Source organism: Sarcophilus harrisii, chromosome 2, assembly GCF_902635505.1.
Source record: "Sarcophilus harrisii chromosome 2, mSarHar1.11, whole genome shotgun sequence".
Classification (NCBI taxonomy): Eukaryota; Metazoa; Chordata; class Mammalia; order Dasyuromorphia; family Dasyuridae; genus Sarcophilus; species Sarcophilus harrisii.
Window position 1 is genome coordinate 404,304,646 of NC_045427.1, and position 19,363 is coordinate 404,324,008.

The 19,363-nt window shown below is 33.4% G+C and overlaps 1 protein-coding gene across 3 annotated transcripts in view; it reads right to left on the bottom strand.

Moving 5' to 3' along the window:
• SLIT3 (slit guidance ligand 3) overlaps positions 1 to 19,363 on the bottom strand; it is a 772,326-nt gene that overhangs the window by 635,954 nt on the left and 117,009 nt on the right. For all 3 annotated transcript variants that reach the window (XM_031949421.1, XM_031949420.1, XM_031949422.1), the window contains exon 4: positions 684 to 755. In XM_031949421.1, coding sequence (XP_031805281.1) covers positions 684 to 755 — 72 coding nt within the window. The remainder of the gene's footprint in view (positions 1 to 683; positions 756 to 19,363) is intronic.

Sequence of the window (19,363 nt, forward strand, 5' to 3'; positions counted from 1 at the left end):
AATAATTCATATTGAATAAATGTACCCAAATGTCATTGTAAATGATAATTTCTGGTGGGGAAAAATGACTAGCTGGTTCACCCATTCTTGCAGAAACATCCTCTAAATAGAGTATTCTGCAGCTAGGAGATCTAGAAAGCACAGTCTATGCCCCATTTATTCTGCAAATAGCAGGCACTGTTCTCACCAGAATGACTGTGAATCTAGGCTCTTGTCAAAATGTTGTGTTCAAAGCAAGAGTTCTCCAAAACCAGCGCTTTTTTGTTAACAAATGGAAAGCAAATCCCATAAACATGAGACATTTCTCTGCAAGCATCTGGGCCCTTCTGAAAAGCCCCTTCCCCCCTCCCCTACCTCTCTCTCCCCCAGTCCCTTAACTTCCCCATTAGCAAGGAGTATCCCACCATCACAAACAAATTATCACCACTGGCCTCTTGAAGCTCTTACACCCTGAGGGAAGCAAACAGAAGAAAAGACGGATGGCTTCTTTATATTTTCTCTAGTTCTATTTCCTTCAACTGGCAACACCTCACTGAACATTGGTCTGGCTTTTCTATTCAACAGATCCACCGCCAAGTATCACATGGCATAAGAGACTACCAACACAATGGCAAATGCATTATCCACACCAGCCATAGTAAATAAAAGCACAGCCTGTATATTAGGAATCAAACTCTACTTACAATCTGGTTAACTTCAGGGTGTTCTGGAAAAGCAATTCTGGGAGGACTTGTAGTTTATTCTTGTTCAACCGCCTAAAGATAAAAAATAAATAGAAAATACAAAGAACCATTAAGGAAAAGTCTATGTAAAGGGATAGATTCCACATCAGTAAATAATAACAATAAAAAATAACAAGTAATTATTGAATACCTCCTATGTGCCCAGTCCTAAGCAAGACCTTATAAGAGTGATAAAATCATCATATACAAAGAATTTGCAACCCAGTAGGAGAAATAAGACACAAATATAAAAAGATAAATGTCAACATAAGGAAGTATAGTTATTATTGTCATTGTTCAGACATTTCAATTGTGTCTAATTCTTCATAACTCCATTTGGAGTTTTCTTGGCCAAGATACTGGAATGCTTCGCCATTTCCTTCTCCAGTTCATTTTATAGATGAAGAAACTGAGGCAAATGGGGTCGTGATTTGTCCAGAGTCACCCAATTAATAAGTGCCTTAAGATAGATCTGAAATATATTATTAGTATCAAATGAAGGAGATATCGTGGTGTAGTAGAAAGACCACTGGATTTACAATTTACAAACTTTGTATATACAAATTATTAAAAATTTGTTATCCACATGAAAAGAGAAAAGTCATTTAGCATCTCTGGGTCTTGTTTTCTAATTTATAAAGTGATAATGTTGTTGTCTCAGATATTCACTAAGAATTCTTCTAGTTCTAGATCCTATACTTTCTTAAACAGAACCAATAATTGACACTACATTGATTCAAAAGATGGAACTAGAGTAATCCAAGAAGTTTTCGTACGCTGGGACTGAGCCTTAAAGGTTGGTGAAAGGCAATTTAAGTGATATTTGGAAGACTTCCTTAGTTAAAGTAGAATGTTCTTGTTTATTTATTTAGAACATGGAAGTAATAGTAACACACTATCAACCTCACAAAGGCATACTAAAATTCTTTTGCTAATGATGTGAATTCTTCTGCTACTGATGATGCTAAAGTATTTGGATGTAGGGTTGGAAAGGTACTTGAAGTTCTGATTTTGAAGAATCTTATATGTTTAGCAAGAATAAAATTGATGTCATCCTGTGGGCCATGGAGAAGTCTACCATGATTGTTCATCATGATGAAAGTGATACTTAAGAAGATTAAATTGGTGACTTCCCATATTCAAGGATTCCCATTATATGTGTAGATTACATTCCATGAATAACTATGACCCCAGTTCTTGCCACAACTAGACTTTAACCCAGAGTTAATGAGATGTTGGGCTGCACTAAGAGAGATTGGTTTCTAAAAATAAGGAAGTGATAGTTCATTTGCCCTGACTGGACCATATCTAGAAAAGAGTGATCAGTTCTGGATGCCAACAGTTTAAAAACAACATTGATGAACAGGTATGAAGACAAAGATAATGAAGGATCTTGGACCCATGTTATATGGGGACTTATGGAAAGATGTTAAGCATATTTAGTTTGGAAAAGAGAACTTAGTATAACATGATAACTGTCTAACTCTTGTGGAGGCAGAATTAGACTGGTTCTGTTTGGTCCCAAATGGCACAACCAGAAGCAATGGGGGGAAGTTGCCAAGAGATCATTTTGGTCTCAATGTTGAGGAAAAGTTTCCTAATAATTAAGAACAGGCTTCCACAAAAGGTGGAAGGATTCCCCTCCCTTGAGGTCCTCAAGAAGAGACTTGAAGATAACTGTTGGGTATGTTAAATTGGGGATACCTTTGTTGTTGGGTGTTTTAGATTGGGATTTCTTTTATATATGGACTGGAGTAAAGGACTGATAAAGTCTCTTCCAACTCTAAATATCTATGAATAGAGGTGTCAAAAATTCTGTTTGCAATACTGAATGCACCAAATTAAAGTATAATTGGGAAATAGTTGCCAAAATGAAACAATAAAACATTAATTTTTATGTAAGTCATCATGCAGCTTGTAGATATCCTCATGTACAGAATATCAATCTCCTTCCCTTTATATTTGAGTTGGACACTAGTAGTTTAAAAAACAAAAGCAGCTTTTCATAAAATATCTATCCCAAACTCACTAATGTCAATAACATTCCCCAAACAATATAATATTACCTGGTCTATCCTTTGTCTCCAGCCATGACAGTTGCTTATTTGACTGAAATTCATTTCAATTAATTGCTTCTCCTTCTTCCCACTCACACTTATGATTCTATTAGTCTGGGGAAGTTCTAGTGTGGAAACTCCTTTAATTTGAAATGACAAGTCTTCTATAATTAATAATCTTAAAAGATGGTTCCTAAAATACCAAAAGTTTCTTTGACTTATTCATGGCCATAGTGCATATATTAGAGGCAAGATCTGAATTTGGGTCTTTATGATTCTAAGAATAGCCTTCTAGCTGCCATTCCATGCAATCTCTCAGTCAAGTAATCAATTAAATAGGTATTAATGAAAAGCATACAAAACCCTGTTCTGGATATTATGGGAAATATGGAAAAGTAACACAGGCACTGTATACACATACACACACACACACACATATATATAATTTTTGGACCAGACCTATGACAGATAAAGAACTACTAGTGAATATTGTAGGTCAGCATCTTCTCTGAAATTAACAATTTTACAGAGTTGCCTAGGAACTAAAGCCTGTATATGCCACAGGTAGGATTGAAATCCACTTCTTCTTGAATGCAAGAATAGTCTCTATTCACTATGGGACACTATCCATTACCATGATAAATGTTAGTGTATAATGTATCCAATGAGTAGCCCTTATAATAAATGATATTGATATTCACATCAATTTTTAAAATCTTATATTAATTCATGTCATAACAGGGTATCTGATTCCTCTGAAAGACAATGTAAGCCTTTTTTTATGAATTCAAGTGGTCCCAGACAAATACTTAATGCTGGTGGCCACTTAATTATTTACAAGATTGTTAGTTTTACCTCTGGGATATCTTCATATCAGTCTTGTGGATGATGAAAGAAGAGGCAAACTATAGGTTAGAGTCTAGCTAGAGCTTTCTCTGCCAAGAAATGTTTATAGACACAGCCAGGTCATGTGGCTCCCATCTTGGGTCTGCAACACTTTCAAGAATCTCTTCCAGAAGGTGTCTGGTTTTTATCTCTGGCTCCCCGCCTCTCCTCTCTCTGTGTCTCTCTGTTTCATCCCCTCCAACCCCCAACTATCAGCACGTTGGCTGAGAAGAGCACTGAATCTTCCAAGCACCATGGGAGTGCTGCCAGCCTCCCCCTTGCATGCATCCTGTAGCTTCAAGTGAAAAAGTAGGGAAGTTGTGTGTTTGATGCTTGCTTTGAAAGCTCAAGAAGTATGTAGAAAGAAAGGAAAACATAATCAGCATAGGACAATGGCATCATATTCATTCAGTTCATTTCCCTTGGGAACTGGCTATAAGTCGACCCAATCCAGAGGAAGATAAAAGATTTGTTACCTGTCTCAAGTGAGGAGTTTAAAAAAAGAGGTACATTCATGACTTTGAGGAAAAAACTAGGTGTTTCTTTCATCCCTTAAACACTTTTTAAGGATTATTCTACTTCATTAGACTTTGCTTCTGGAAACTGATCAATCAAGCATGTTTTGAGCATTCTTTACATATAAAGCAGTTTGAATAGGTACTATTGAAGAAATGCTTGAATTTATTCCTGAGAAAGAAGGTACAAACTGCACTATCAAAGTACTTAACTATCCATCTACTTAAGAGGTCCTTTTTTAAAAATTAAGTTTTTCAACTGTCAAGCATTTACCTCCTCACATTTCTCTCACTATGAAAAAAAAAGAAAAAAGAAGAAAAAAAAACCTTTGCAAAAATAAGGATAGTCTGGCAAAAACTAATTCCTACAATGGCCATGTTTAGAAATGGATGTCTTATTCTACACAATAGGTAGTTTGCTCCATCATTAGTCTTTTAGTATTAATTGGTCATTGTATTAATCAAAGTTCTTGAAAGAGAATTATTTTGAAAAAAAATTTATGATGTTACATTATAAATTATTCTCCTGCTTCTGCTCAATTCACTCAGTATCAGTTCATTGAAGTTTTTCCAGGTTTCTCTGAAACTTATTTCAAAATTTCTTGGATTATATTTCATTACATTCCTATAACATGATTTGTTCACCATTCCCTAATTGATTACCATACCCTTAATTTCCAGTTCTTTTCCACTAGAAAAAGAGTTGCTATAAATATTTTTATACACACTAAGAGCTCTTTTCCCTTTGCTTTGATCTCTTTCAGAAATATGACTAATAATGGGGTTGCTAACTCAAGAATATGAACAATTTAGCAATTTTTGAAGAATAATTCTTAATTGCTTTCCAGAATGGATGTACCCATTCATAGCTCCAACAATAGTATAATAATGTGTCTGTTCTCCCACAGCCCTTTGAAGATTGGTAATTTTCCTATTTCATCAATTTTGCTGGATCCAGATGGATCTGAGATGGAACTTCAAGAATTGCTTTAATTTGCATTTCTCTGATTTTTAGTTATTTGGAGCATGTTATTTTCATATTGTTAAGAATTTGGATTCCAATCTTAGAAAACTGCCTGTTCTTTAAATATTTGATAACTGGTGAATGTCTTATTCTTATAAATTTAAATCAGTTTTTTATATAACTTTAGGTAAGGGGTTCTTAATTTGGAATGCACAGACACCCTAGGGACTGATGGGTAAATTTCAAGGGACCTATGAATGTGAAAGGGAAAAAAATTTCAATCTCAATTTTCACTTTCTTCTAGTTTCCTTTATAATCTTATATGTTTTGCTCAATGGATTTATAAGTATCATTATGTAAACAGCTCCAAAGATTTTATCAGATTGCCAAGGAGGGGTTCATGATACACATAAAAGGTTAATGGCCACAGATTAAAGGGGAAAGACAGGGCACATATATAGAAAAAGATAAGCCATTCTATAAAATAGACTTTGTGAAGTCCTAAAGAAGGAATAAACACAATTAGTACTATTCTAGTTCATATCGATGTTAATACCTACCTAGAAAATGACTTTCTTTTTCCTATTTCACACTTGGGAAGTATTAGTAACTATAGAATTTTAGGGCTGGAATAGGTTTGGAGAATATTTCATTAATTTCAACATTTAATGTAAATGAGACACAGACCTAAGCTTCAAAATGGCTCTTGTAAGCCAAAAGGGAACTGGAAGCCAAGATTTGTGAAGGACATTGAAAAGATTTTGGTCTGGTAAAATGAGGGGCTTGGGCAAGATGGCCTCTAAAGCCCTTTCAATTCTAACTCTATAATGATATGTAAAGATTCAAGCTAAAGTAAAAAAGAGAGGTTGTAAAGATTTGAGTTCAAATCCACCTTCAGACATTGACTAGCAAAGTGACCTGAATGCAAGTCACAATCTCTGTCTGCCTCAGTTTCCTCATCTGTAAAATGAGGATAAAAAATAATGGTACCTGCCAACAGAGTTGTTGTGGGAATAAATGAAGTGATATTTGTGAAGAACTATAGACCTTAAAGCATTATATCAATACTTATCTTCTTGTTGTGGTTAAAGGAAATAGAAAGCGTCAAGAAGTAGGTGGAAATGGACCTAAAGAGAAGAATCTAAGAGGGAAAAGTAGAAGGAGTTCACAGATGGACAGTAATAGAAGGGTAAAATTATGGAAGTATGGCAAGAAAGTGTAGGAAACACAAGTTTATAAAATAAAGAAAAGAATGCTGAATTTGCTAGTTAAATTGCTAAGATGATGAGGAGATGGTCAAGACCCACCTCCTTTCTTATTCCTAGGTGACTATAAAGAGAAATAGGGAAGGAAAAATCTACTGGAAAGAATGACAAAGGACTGAGGTTCTTGTTTTTTTGACAGTATGGAAAGTCAGGAGAGTTTTATAATTGAACATAATATATTGAAGTATACAATGTTTTTAATTCTGCAATGTCCATACAATTCTCTTCTATGCACAAAGTGCAGGACTGTTTCTTAAAAGGGAATATAAACTGACTCCACTTCTCCAATCTTCCAGTTATCATGGATAATGAAGTATTTCACAGGAGGGGCTTTAATGTTAAAATGAAATAGAAAATTTATCTGATGAAACAGAAGGGAATTTTGACTTATGTCAGGAGTTGAAAGGGTTACAGAACATGACAGAGGAGAAAGGGAAGAATGACTCCTGAACACTTGGAGCTAAATAATAAATGTATAGCTGAGGGAGAAATAGTGATTTGTTTTCTGAAGAGTGATAGTAGCTCCACATGCTATAAAGTGAGAAGTAATCTTGTAAGGGTAAGAGGAAGATATGATTGGTTGTGGTTTGTTAAATCTTTATAAGGGAAGGAGATAGTGAGATATCTATTTACTGATTTGAAATTAACAATACAGTGGTCTGATCTTTTCTAATGGCATGAATCTAAAACTTCCCAAGACTTGTCAAAGCAGATGATTTTTACCCATTTTTTGGTAATTCACATGGCCACCACACCATAAGAAGGAATATAAAAAGTGTTGCTAAGGATTATGAAATCTAGGAAAAGGAACTAAAGATTTTAAGAGCACAGGTGGTATTTTCACCACTGCAACTGATCAAAGGAATTCTGAAAAAAAAGTCACATGTAAAGTATGTGAATAGCTGCTTAGGCTGGCATTTGAGAGCAGGATTTCTTTCTCTGTCCCACAATCTATAATATTAAAATGACAAGCTCTGATTGAAAGATGAAGTACACCTTACAAGGCCAATGAAAATGTGTTTCCCTGGAGTCTTGCAAATCTAATAAAAAAAAACAACCAAAAAGGAAGGGGAGGAAAAATAACTTGCATGTAAAATTTCCCCCAGTTTTCTGTTTCCCTTCTAATCTGGACTGTGTTGGTTTTGTTTCTAAAAAACAACAACTCAAATTTCATATAATCAAAATTATCCATTTTGCATTTCATAATGTTCTTAGTTTTTCTTTGGCCATAAATTCCTTCCTTTTCCACAAATCTGAGAAGTAGACTGTCCCTTGTTCTCCTAATTTGCTTATAGTTCGACTCTTTAGGTCTAAATCATGAATCCATTTTGACCTTATCTTGGTATATGCTGTTAGGTGTCAGTCAATGCCTAGTTTTCTGTAATACTATTTTTCAATTTTCCAAGCAATTTTTGTAAAATAGTGATTACTCATCCCATAAACTGGAGTCTTTGGGTATATCAAACACTAGATTATTATAGTCATTGACTATTTTGTTATATGAACCTAACCTAGTCCACTGATCCACTACTTTATATCTTAACCAGTACCAAATAGTTTTGATGACTACTACTTTATAATATAGTTTTAGGTCTGCTATGACTAGGCCAATTTCATTTGCATTTTTTTTCATTAATTCCTTAGAAATTCTAGACCATTTGTTCTTCCAGGTGGATTTTGTTATTATTTTTTCTAACTCTATAAAGTAATTTCTTGGCAGAAAAATGATTTTTTAAAAAAACTATATGGGGTAAAGGAGGAGAATCAAAGAAGAGATAGGATTGAGGCTTGGGATATATGGGACAATGATAGCTAAGAAGACAGGTTTGCTCAGCTTCCGTTTTTTTTCTTCCAAGAATAATGATCTTTGAGTTATTTTTTAAAAAAAGAACAAAAATGGCTTACAGGAAGTTGATAATCAAAATAAGTAAAGGGATCAAAAAGAACATACAATTATCTTTGAAAAGAAAAATTAAGGTGAACTATATAACAGAGTACTCTAAAACTGATGGATGTGATTCTTGAACAACTGTAGATGACCTTTAAAATTTTGGCAAGTAACTATTTTGTCTCCCCAAAAGACTGTAAAAATGGAAAAAGATCCATATGTATAAAAGTATTTGTAGAAGCTCTTTTTGTGGTGACAAGAAGTCGGAAATTAAGGGAATACTTATCAATTGGGAAAATGGCTGAATAAGTTGTATATAATTGTAATGGAATACTATTGCAGCATAAGAGAAAAATCTGGAAAGACACGAAGTGGTAGTGAATAGAACTAGGACAACATTATACACATTAATAGCAACACTGTACGATGATCATCTATGATAGACTTAGATCTTCTAAGCAATACAGTGATCCATGACAATTCCAATATATTTGTAATGGAAAATGATATCCAGAGAAAGAATATAGATATAGCATACTATTTTTTTCTTTCTTGTGTTTTTTCCCTTTAGTTCTTATTTTTTCTTTCACAACATGAGTAATATAGGAACATGCTTAAAATGATTAAATGTATAAGCCTTACTGGATTTATTGCTGTCTTAGGGAAAGAGAAGGAAAGGGAGAAAAGGAAAAATTTGGAATTAGAAATCTTACAAAAATAAATGTTGAAAATTATCTTAACATGTAATTAGAAAAAATATAATACTATTAAGCGTTTAAAAAGATTTTGGCAAGCAAAAGGTATGACAAAATTAGAAAATAGCAATTTTGTCTTGGTTTTCAAAAAATGGAAAAGAATAGAATCTGCAAGCCATGGTCTGGTAAGCATTTCTTTAAATTTTGGCAAAATTTAAGGATGTCTTGTTAAATGGATGGTTAGTGAATATCTAGAAAAGGAATAAATCATTATAAAAAACTGGCATGTTTTCAACAAAATGAGGCCATGCCAGACTATCCAATTTTATTTTATTGATAGGGTTAATAAACTATTAGATTACGGCAATGTTATAGCTTAATTTTATTTTTGAAGTATCGGAATGTAACTATCATTTTTGTGCCAAACTTATTTCCTAATGTATTCCCCATTGCCACACCACCACTGAACCTTTGCTTCTAGCAAAGAAAAACAACTCTAGAAAAGTAACCAACAAAATAACCATTTTTGACAGCATGTCACATTCTGTACCCATAATATTTTCATTTCTCTCTTAAAAGGATGGAAATGAGTTTCATCATTAATTCCCCAGAAACAAGAGAATTAATTGCAATTGATCATAGTTTAGCAGCCTTCTGATGTTTTTGTTTATAATGCTGTATTCACTGTATGTATGTTTCTGCTAAGTTATTGTCTTTGCTATGCATCATTTAATATATGTCTTTCCAATCTTTTTCTGAACTCACATTTGTCATCTTTTGAGGCATATTATTCCCTTATATCCATCTAGAAATATTTATTTATCCTTTTCAAGTATATGGGCTGCCACTTTGTTTCTAGTTGATATTTATGTGTGTTTGCGTGCCATGATGTGCCAAGTTTTTCTGCAGTCCCCTTAACATTGACTAATTGGGATTTTTATCATCTTTCCCCCTTTTTCTGAGTTTGAGGTGAAACCTCAGAGTTGTTTTAATCTATATTTCACTTAATAGTTTTTCTCCAAGTTTGCAAATAATATGCATTTCTTCTTTCAAAGATGATTCATATTATTAAATAGCAAGTGTGCCAGTTGCATAAATATCTTGGCCATCAGATAGTATCAGAGATATCTGAGGCAAAAATTGTTCCTTCTCTCTCTTCATCCCCAGTTTCTTTTTTGATTTTCCTGCATTGATTTTGTTTGTGCAAAAGTTCTAGAATTTTACATAATCAAAAAAATTGTCTCCTTTTTCCCCCCTCATTTCTGCTTCACTTAGTTACAGTCTGAAAGGAACCTCCTTCATATTTTCTTCCATTTTTTATGATGTAATATTTTACTTCCAAAAAACTGACAAATTTGTTTACTAGCAAACTGCTTTTCAGCTTTCCCACTTATTCTTGTTAATAGCTTTTCTTCCAGTAGTTTACACTCCTGGATTCATCCAATATCGGGCGTCTGTATCAATTTCTTGGCTATATATATATAGCAATGATCTACTTTTTTAAAAGAGAAAGCAAATAATTGTGATAAATATTGCCTTTTGAAACTATTTGGAATCTGCAAATGATAGGCCTCCTTCATTAACTAAAAAAAAATCCCCTGAGATACTATATTTTTCATTCCTCCAAATGAAATTTATTATTGTGCTAGTTCTTTAAAGTAACTACTTAATAGCTTGATTGGACAAGAACTTTTTTTAGTGTATTGGCATGACATAACCATGAACAATAATTATCCTTTAATTATTTAAGCTTTCTTTTATTTCTACTTACCTATAAATTAACAAAGCATTTGACAAAATTTGGACACTATTCTTGTGAGAGAGAGAATGGAGAAAACAGGTTAGACAATACTCTTTAATGGTGTTAGAAATTACTGAAAAGACTTTAAAAATGGTTATTATTCATTAATGATTTTGTTTAAATTTGGAAGCCAGGAATTTGTATTTGGCCCAGTGTTATTTGTCCCATTTATCAGTAACTTAGATAAAAAGTAGTATATTTAGTAAATATGTGGACAACATTAATCTTGGAAGAATAGCTAGTACCCAGAAAACAGGATTAATTTTTTTTGTTAGGTTATAAAACCTAGAAAAGAAAGAAAGATAAAACTTAATTGTGATAAATAGAAAGTCTTAGCTTTATATTGAAATATTTAACCTCACAAGTATAGGATAGAAATAGCCTAAAAGGAGTCTATTTCATGAATCTCTGTGGCCAAAATATTTTCCCTATTGGCTAACATTTGAGTAACAAGTCCAACCCATTTTTTGCTTCCAGTTTGGTTGAAGCTGCTAAAGCTTGTTTCCCCAATTGTCATAGCCTTCGAGAATCTACCATTCCTTCCCTCCTTGCCAAGACAAGGGACTGGAGAGGAACTGTAATAAAGCCTGGTATGTTAGAAAAAAAAATATATATATATATATATATATATATATATATATATATATATATATATATATATAGGCTACCTTCAAAGAGGCAAGAGTGTTTAGCATTGAGGAAGTCATAGTCCTGTCATATCCTGCACTGGAAGTCCACATCTGAATACTGTGGTCAGGAACTAGGTCTTAGGAAGGACATTAATAACCTGGAGAGCATTCAGAAGAAGTTGACTAGTAGGATAAAGGCCCCAAGATCATGCCATATGAGGGTCTTTTAAATGAACTAGAAATGTTTAGCCTAGAGGACAAAAGGTTGAAGGGAGGTATGAGAATGATTTTTAAGTGTCTAAAGAACTATCACATGAAAGAAAGAGATTTGTTTTTGGACACAGAGAGAAGAAGTGGGAATGGTGGGTTAGAAATTACAAAGAAGAAGATTTTGGTTTGATATAAGGGGGAAAAAGAGCACTTAGAGCTACACAAAATGAATGAACCACTGTACTGAGTTTAAGAGCTTTATTTTCAGAGATTGGAAAGGTAAGCAAGCTCTCTTGTATGGCCCCCCAATATTTAGTAGTATATGCTTTCTAAATGAAAGGCTTATATGTCTACCAACATAGCAAATATAAAATACCCCATGCATACATGTATCATAGCTATATTTATTGAAGAATATCAATTACAATAACTATGTGTCAGATAAGAATTAAGAACAGGTATTGCAATTAAAATTTTTTCTTAGGTATTTCTGGAGAGAGGAAAATATCTTTTTCCAAATAGTGTCTCATGATAACTACCTATGTCATACAAATGCTTCAGATCAGTTCATGAGATAGAGAAGTATAGAATGGCTTCCAAACGTTTTTCTTACATATCAAAAAAGTCCCATCTCTGGTATAAACTACAGTAATTTAATGGTTTGTTAACTTCTCTGTCTTACTTCATAGTTTAGTTAGTGAACAAACAAGGTCATTAGATCATAGATCTAGAGCTGGAAAGTTAATGCAATCCTTCATTTTATAAATGAAGAAACTGGGGGAGAGTTTAATGACTAAGTCAGGGTCATATATGTAGTATCAGGAGCAGGATCTGAGTCTAGGTCCAACACCGGAGCCTGTGTTTTTCCCACTGCCCCAAATACTCAATGTCTGCCATAAATCTATGACTCTGGTTTTAAGAGTCTGCTTCTCTCTTGATTAAGCTGGCCAGGTAACAAATTGTAGCTAGTACTATCTGTTACTTTCATCCCCAGATCTATATTTTGGGATTTCTGAGAAATACAGTTGGTCAAGAAGGTAAATAGAGATGGGGGAAAGGAAGGTGGGAGGGTAAGGAGGAATAATTTGCTAATTGTATGGCCAAACTTTCAAATATATTACTCATCACATTGACATGAAGACTTTCTCTTATAGCAAACTTTTAATCTATGGGACAGTTTTAATCAGTACAGTCCCAGAAAAAAATTAATGGGGGTAGGATTTAGCCCATCCCACATCCTGAAATTTGCAAGAGTAATAAAAAGCATTAAAGATCACAGATAACATTAAAGAAGAAACATTCATATATCTTTGTTGCTGTATAGGGACCATAGAATTTTTTCATCTGATTTGCATCTAAAATCTTCCATTTGTGTGGATTTCACTATTAGAATATCAGATCATTGAGAGCAAGAACTGTCTTGGTTTTTCTATTTGCTTCTACAGGACTTGGGACAGTGCTCTGCACACAATAAACATTTAACAAATGCTTTGATTATTCAATTATTACATTATATTTGTCCATAGTCTGAAGGAATAACAACTTTTAACTCTCAAATCTCTAAACTTGATCTGTGGATTCAGGAAGTGAGTTATGACTATCATTCACTTAAGGCTCTTATTGAATACTTTATATACTGCAATGTCTAGTACCAATGAGACAAACTAGCAGACACATAGATGGGGTATGACAATGTTTCCATTATAATTATTTTGAGAGATAGTGAGTTGTTCCTCTGTGGATGACTTTTCAAGTGGAAGGTGCATGACTGGCAGAACAGCAGCCCTCCTCATAAAGAAAATTCTTTAGTGATAATCATGAAGGTCCTTGAAAGCTGGTATAAGACCTGGGGCTGAGTGAACTTTTAACAACCGCATGGTGACAGTGGCTACAATTATAACTAAGGCCATTTATGACTATCATTCAGACAGCAATTTTGCTTGCAAACTCTGATCTGCTACAGGGCCCCTAAAGTGATAGGAAGAAAAGAAGTTTCATGTGTTAAAAGCACTACACTAGTGTTGGAGTTAAAAATAAAAGCACTTGCTTCAGAGATGCTGGAAGGTAACAAATCATTTTAGATTTTATTTTGGTATTTGTGTCAGGATCAAAAAAAAACCCCCAACAACCCAACAACCAAATTTAGCCAACTATGCATTGCATGCTCCTTAACAGACCATGATTGGGATTCCAGGGTGGGTTGGCTGGGCCTTGTTCCTAAAAACCCCATGACCTTTCCCACCTCTGCTTGGCCAATGTCACTCATATCAGAAAGAGCTCAATACCACATCTCATTTCCATCTAATTCCAGGATTTATTCATGTTTACTCTTCCATGTGGAACTGAAAGGTCTTCCTCGGGGAACAGATGAAGGCTGTGGTCTTAATGCAACTGAGGCCTCATATGGCCACCAGATGAATAATTTTAGAAGAGGAAAAAAAAAGCAAATGAAATGAAATATCTTCCTTTCCCTGATAGAGGAACAAGTATGCATGTGGGGAAGGAGGCAGGTGGTTACTGTAATGGGGCACCCTATCACTCATATTTTGTTGCATAGTCACCACGGATCTTGGGGGAAGGGAGCTGGAACATTGGCACAATGCAAGGAGTGAATTTGGGTTTACTAAGGTCTGGACTAAGACTTTATTTTTAAATTCAAGAAAATTTCAGAGAAGGCTAGAGCCACTTACACATTGTATCTTTGAGACTTCTTAGAATGTAATTTCTGGTAAAGAAAAGGTCTTAAAGCAGCCTAGTTCTCCCATAATCATTCTAATGATTCTAAAATCATTCTAATTCTAATAATGCACCAAAAAGGAAGAATGATAAAGAAAACAAAAGAGACTGAAGCAATAAGCTCCTCTTCTAAGTCTAGAACTGCATAAGCAAACTGCCAAAAGCCGGGAGGAATTATGAGTAAAGATAAGGCAGGAAAAGAAAAGGCCAGTGCCTGAGCTAGGTCTGAAAGCCAGTCCTGGTCTGTCAAAACAGTAAAATTCAGAATTCCCCCAACTAAGTGCACAAAGAGAGAGAGCTGGGAAATTTGTATTTGTCTGGGGTCTTCCAAGATTCTAGAAGCCATTATACTAGTAACCTGAACTAGAATTACAGCAAGGGAAAGTACCACAGCAGCAATCAGGGAGCCTTTTGCAATAGCAAAACACTAAGTAAATCTGTGAAACACCTAAGTGACTGGGACCCAAGTCATAGCAGAACTCAAGCACTAACACAGTATTCAAATAACCCCAGCCCTTGGGGCAAGATGATGTCCAGTACAATCTATCACATACTTCTGGAGCCTGAGATATGCTATGAGATAAGTCCAAATACCAAATCCTGTTTTTTTCCCCTGAAGAGAGGAAAAGGAAGAAGGAAGGAAGGAAAGAAGGAAGAAAGGAAGAAAAGGAAGAAAGGAAGAAAGGAACAAAGTAGCCAAAACCAATCTTGGACTAATAGAAGATAAACTCATTGGCATGGAAATCCAGTAGAAAGTGGGTTCTAGTCATAGTCATAGTCTCTAATAGAGAATTAGAGAATCCAGCATCCAGACTATAGAGGGAACAAAAGCAGACAAATGAAAACACTCTATTTGTGGGAGGGAGAAGGTCTTAACACAAATATCCAATTCAGATACTAAAGCAAGATAGATAAATTATGAGAAGAAAATATCTACCATGGGGATTATACTAGAAACATCCCCAATAATTTCAGGAGTAAAACAAGGATGCCCACTTTCCCCACCATTATTTAATATAGTTATAAAAATGCTGGCAATAGTAATAACACAAATGAAAGAAACTGAAGGTGTAAAAATAGGTAAAGAGGAAATAACATTTTCCATATTTGCTGATGACATGATGGTTTACTTAGAAAATCCATGAGAATCAGCAAAAATATTAATTTAAATAATTAATAGCATTAGTAAAGTTTTGGTCTAGAAAATAAAACCACAAAATTTAGTAGTAGTTCTATAAAATCATGAAATGAAAATGAAATGAAATAATAGAAAGGAAAGCCCATTCAAAATTATTACAGAATTCATAAAGACTTTGGGGCAAATCTACCAAAGAGAACACAACATTTGCAAAAAAAAAACAAATTCAATTAAAAAGTTCTTGTTAAAGAATATAGAACAACTTAAACATATGGAATAATATTCCTTGTTCACAGCTAGACCACCTTAGCATAATATAAATAATAGTACTACCAAAGCCAGTTTACTGTTTAAATGTTATATCATTAAAAATATCAAGTAAACACTTTATAGAATTTAAATCTTAAAAATTCATTTGGAGAAACAAAAAATTAAGAATGTCAAGGGAAATAATAAAAAAAAGTATGAAGGGGAAAGATTACCTTTAGATTTCAAATTATATTATAACTTACTTAGGAAAAAACTCCCTATTTGATTTTTTTTTTAAATTCTGGGAAAACTGAAAATCAGTCTGGGAGAAATAAGGTTTATATGAACACCTCTCAGTAAATTCTACAATAAATTCAAAACAGAGATGTGACTTGAATATTAAAGATCAAAACATTTTGAAATTAGAAAATAAACAGATTGTCTACCTTGGGAGAGATAATTATAAAAGATAAAATAGATGTTTTTTGATTATATGAGAGAAAGAGAAAAAAAAAAGAATAAATGCATACATACAAGAATGAATGAATTTACTAGTCAATTCCTAAAGGAAATCCCAAATTGAACACATATAGAAATATCAAAGCCAAATCCTAACTGAGCATACAAATCAAAGAAAATATACTGGATTCAGTTCCAGAAACAATTCGAAGTACTCATGAACCAGCCATAAAATCCTACAAGACTTGACTGCAAATACATGAAAAAAAGAAAATCTTAGAATACAACACTTCAGTGGCTTAGCTGTACCAGATCTAAAATTATATTATAGAGCAGCAGTTACCAAAACTATTTGGTATTGGCTAAGGAATAGATTAGTTGATCAGTGGAATAGATTAGGTTCAAGGGATAAAACAGTCAACAAATATAGCAACCTAGTCTTTGACAAACCCAAAGATCCCAGCTTTTGGGATAAGAACTTACTGTTTGATAAAAATTGCTGGGAAAATTGGAAACTAATATGGCAGAAACTAGGCATTGATCCATACTTAACGCCGTACACCAAGATAAGGTCAAAATGGGTTCATGACCTAGGCATAAAGAATGAAATTATTAATAAATTAGAGGAACATAGGATAGTTTACCTCTCAGACCTGTGGAAGGGGAAGGTCTTTATGACCAAAGCAGAACTAGAGATCATTACTGATCACAAAATAGAAAATTTCGATTATACCAAACTGAAAAGTTTTTGTACAAACAAAACTAATGCAGACAAGATTAGAAGGGAAGCAATAAACTGGGAAAATATTTTTACAGTCAAAGGTTCTGATAAAGGCCTCATTTCCAAAATATATAGAGAATTAACTCTAATTTATAAAAAATCAAGCCATTCTCCAATTGAAAAATGGTCAAAGGATATGAACAGACAATTCTCAGATGAAGAAATTGAAACTATTTCTAGTCATATGAAAAGATGCTCCAAGTCATTATTAATCAGAGAAATGCAAATTAAGACAACTCTAAGATACCACTACACACCTGTCAGATTGGCTAAGATGACAGGAAAAAATAATGATGATTGTTGGAGGGGATGTGGGAAAACTGGGACATTGATGCATTGTTGGTGGAGTTGTGAACGAATCCAACCATTTTGGAGAGTAGTTTGGAACTATGCTCAAAAAGTTATCAAACTGTGCATACCCTTTGATCCAGCAGTGTTACTACTGGGATTATATCCCAAAGAGATTATAAAGAAGGGAAAGGGACCTGTATGTGCACGAATGTTTGTGGCAGCCCTTTTTGTAGTGGCTAGAAACTGGAAACTGAATGGATGTCCATCAGTTGGAGAATGGCTGAATAAATTGTGGTATATGAATATTATGGAATATTACTGTTCTGTAAGAAATGACCAACAGGATGATTTCAGAAAGGCCTGGAGAGACTTACACGAACTGATGCTGAGTGAAATGAGCAGGACCAGGAGATCATTATATACTTCAACAACAATACTATATGATGACCAGTTCTGATGGACCAGGCCATCCTCAGCAACGAGATCAACCAAATCATTTCTAATGGAGCAGTAATGAACTGAACTAGCTATGCTGTAGAAAAAGAACTCTGGGAGATGACTAAAAACCATTACATTGAATTCCCAATCCCTATATTTATGCACACCTGCATTTTTGATTTCCTTCACAAGCTAATTGTACAATATTTCAGAGTCTGATTCTTTTTGTACAGCAAAATAACGTTTTGGTCATGTATACTTATTGTGTATCTAATTTATATTTTAATATATTTAACATTTACTGGTCATCCTGCCATCTAGGGGAGGGGGTGGGGGGGTAAGAGGTGAAAAATTGGAACAAGAGGTTTGGCAATTGTTAATACTGTAAAGTTACCCATTCATATATCCTGTAAATAAAAGGCTATTAAAAAATAAATAAACATATATAAAAAAAAGAATACAACACTTCAAAAAGACAAAGGAAAAATGCTTACAACTAGAAATAACTTACCCTACACAGCTATGTATAATCCTATAAGGTAAAAATAATAGATCTTTAATAGAAAAGAAGACTTTGACACATTCCTGTGAGCAAAGAGGAGCTAGGTAGAAGCTTTTATATATAAACACAGAGGACAAAAGAAGCCTAGAAATCTAAATATATTTAAGCAACTAGAAAGGTATAAACTATGGTATCAATTATATAATCATAATTTATTTATAATATTCTTCTCTCTGTATAATGTTCCTTTCTTAATCATAATTGATATTATAATGTTTTTACTTTAAATTATTAATATATTATTTTAATCATAATTTATCCACTGCTAATTGCTCACATATATTTAGCTTTCTAAGTTTCTCTTTGTTTTCTGTGTTTATATTACAATGTAATTATAACTGAAATTATCATTGGGTTATGATATGATATTATTAGGGGTAAAAATGAGAAAAATATTCCTTCAGAATCATATGACCTTTTAGGGTCACAGGAGTAAAATAAGTACAGGTCTTAAGGGTGATTATATTCAATATCACAGCTTTTAAGTGAGTAAATAAAAATTAAAGTAAAAGAAACACCCTAATGTAAAAGTTAATAGAAAGATATATGTTTAATTCAGAAAAGCAGAAATATCAATATATCCTTTAGTCACAACAATGAAATAAAATAATTATAAATTTCATTGGAAGAAAGTATCCAAATTTAAAGGGGATTTAAGTTAATTCTAAAGAAATGGTGGGCCAAAGAAAAAATAATACAATCATCAAATGATTTCATCAAACAAAATGAAAAAGATAAAATACCAAAACTTTGAGATAAAGTGAAATAGAAAGATTTATATCTCTAAACAATTTCATCAACAAAACCTTAAGGGAAGAGATTAATGAAGTGGATATACAATAAAAACTTTTAAAAATCACAAAAAAAATTTTAAATTAGAAACACAAGCAGAAATTATAAAAAAATCAAGAAAGACATAAAAATGGGGAAAAACTTTTAAACTAATAAATAAAAGTAGGCACTTTTAAAAAACCTAAAATGAAGCACCAGTTAATGTGATTTTTTTAAAAGAGAAAAACCTAATTATCAGTATCAAAAATTAAAAATAATATATACATGAAATTTTAAAAATTAGAAA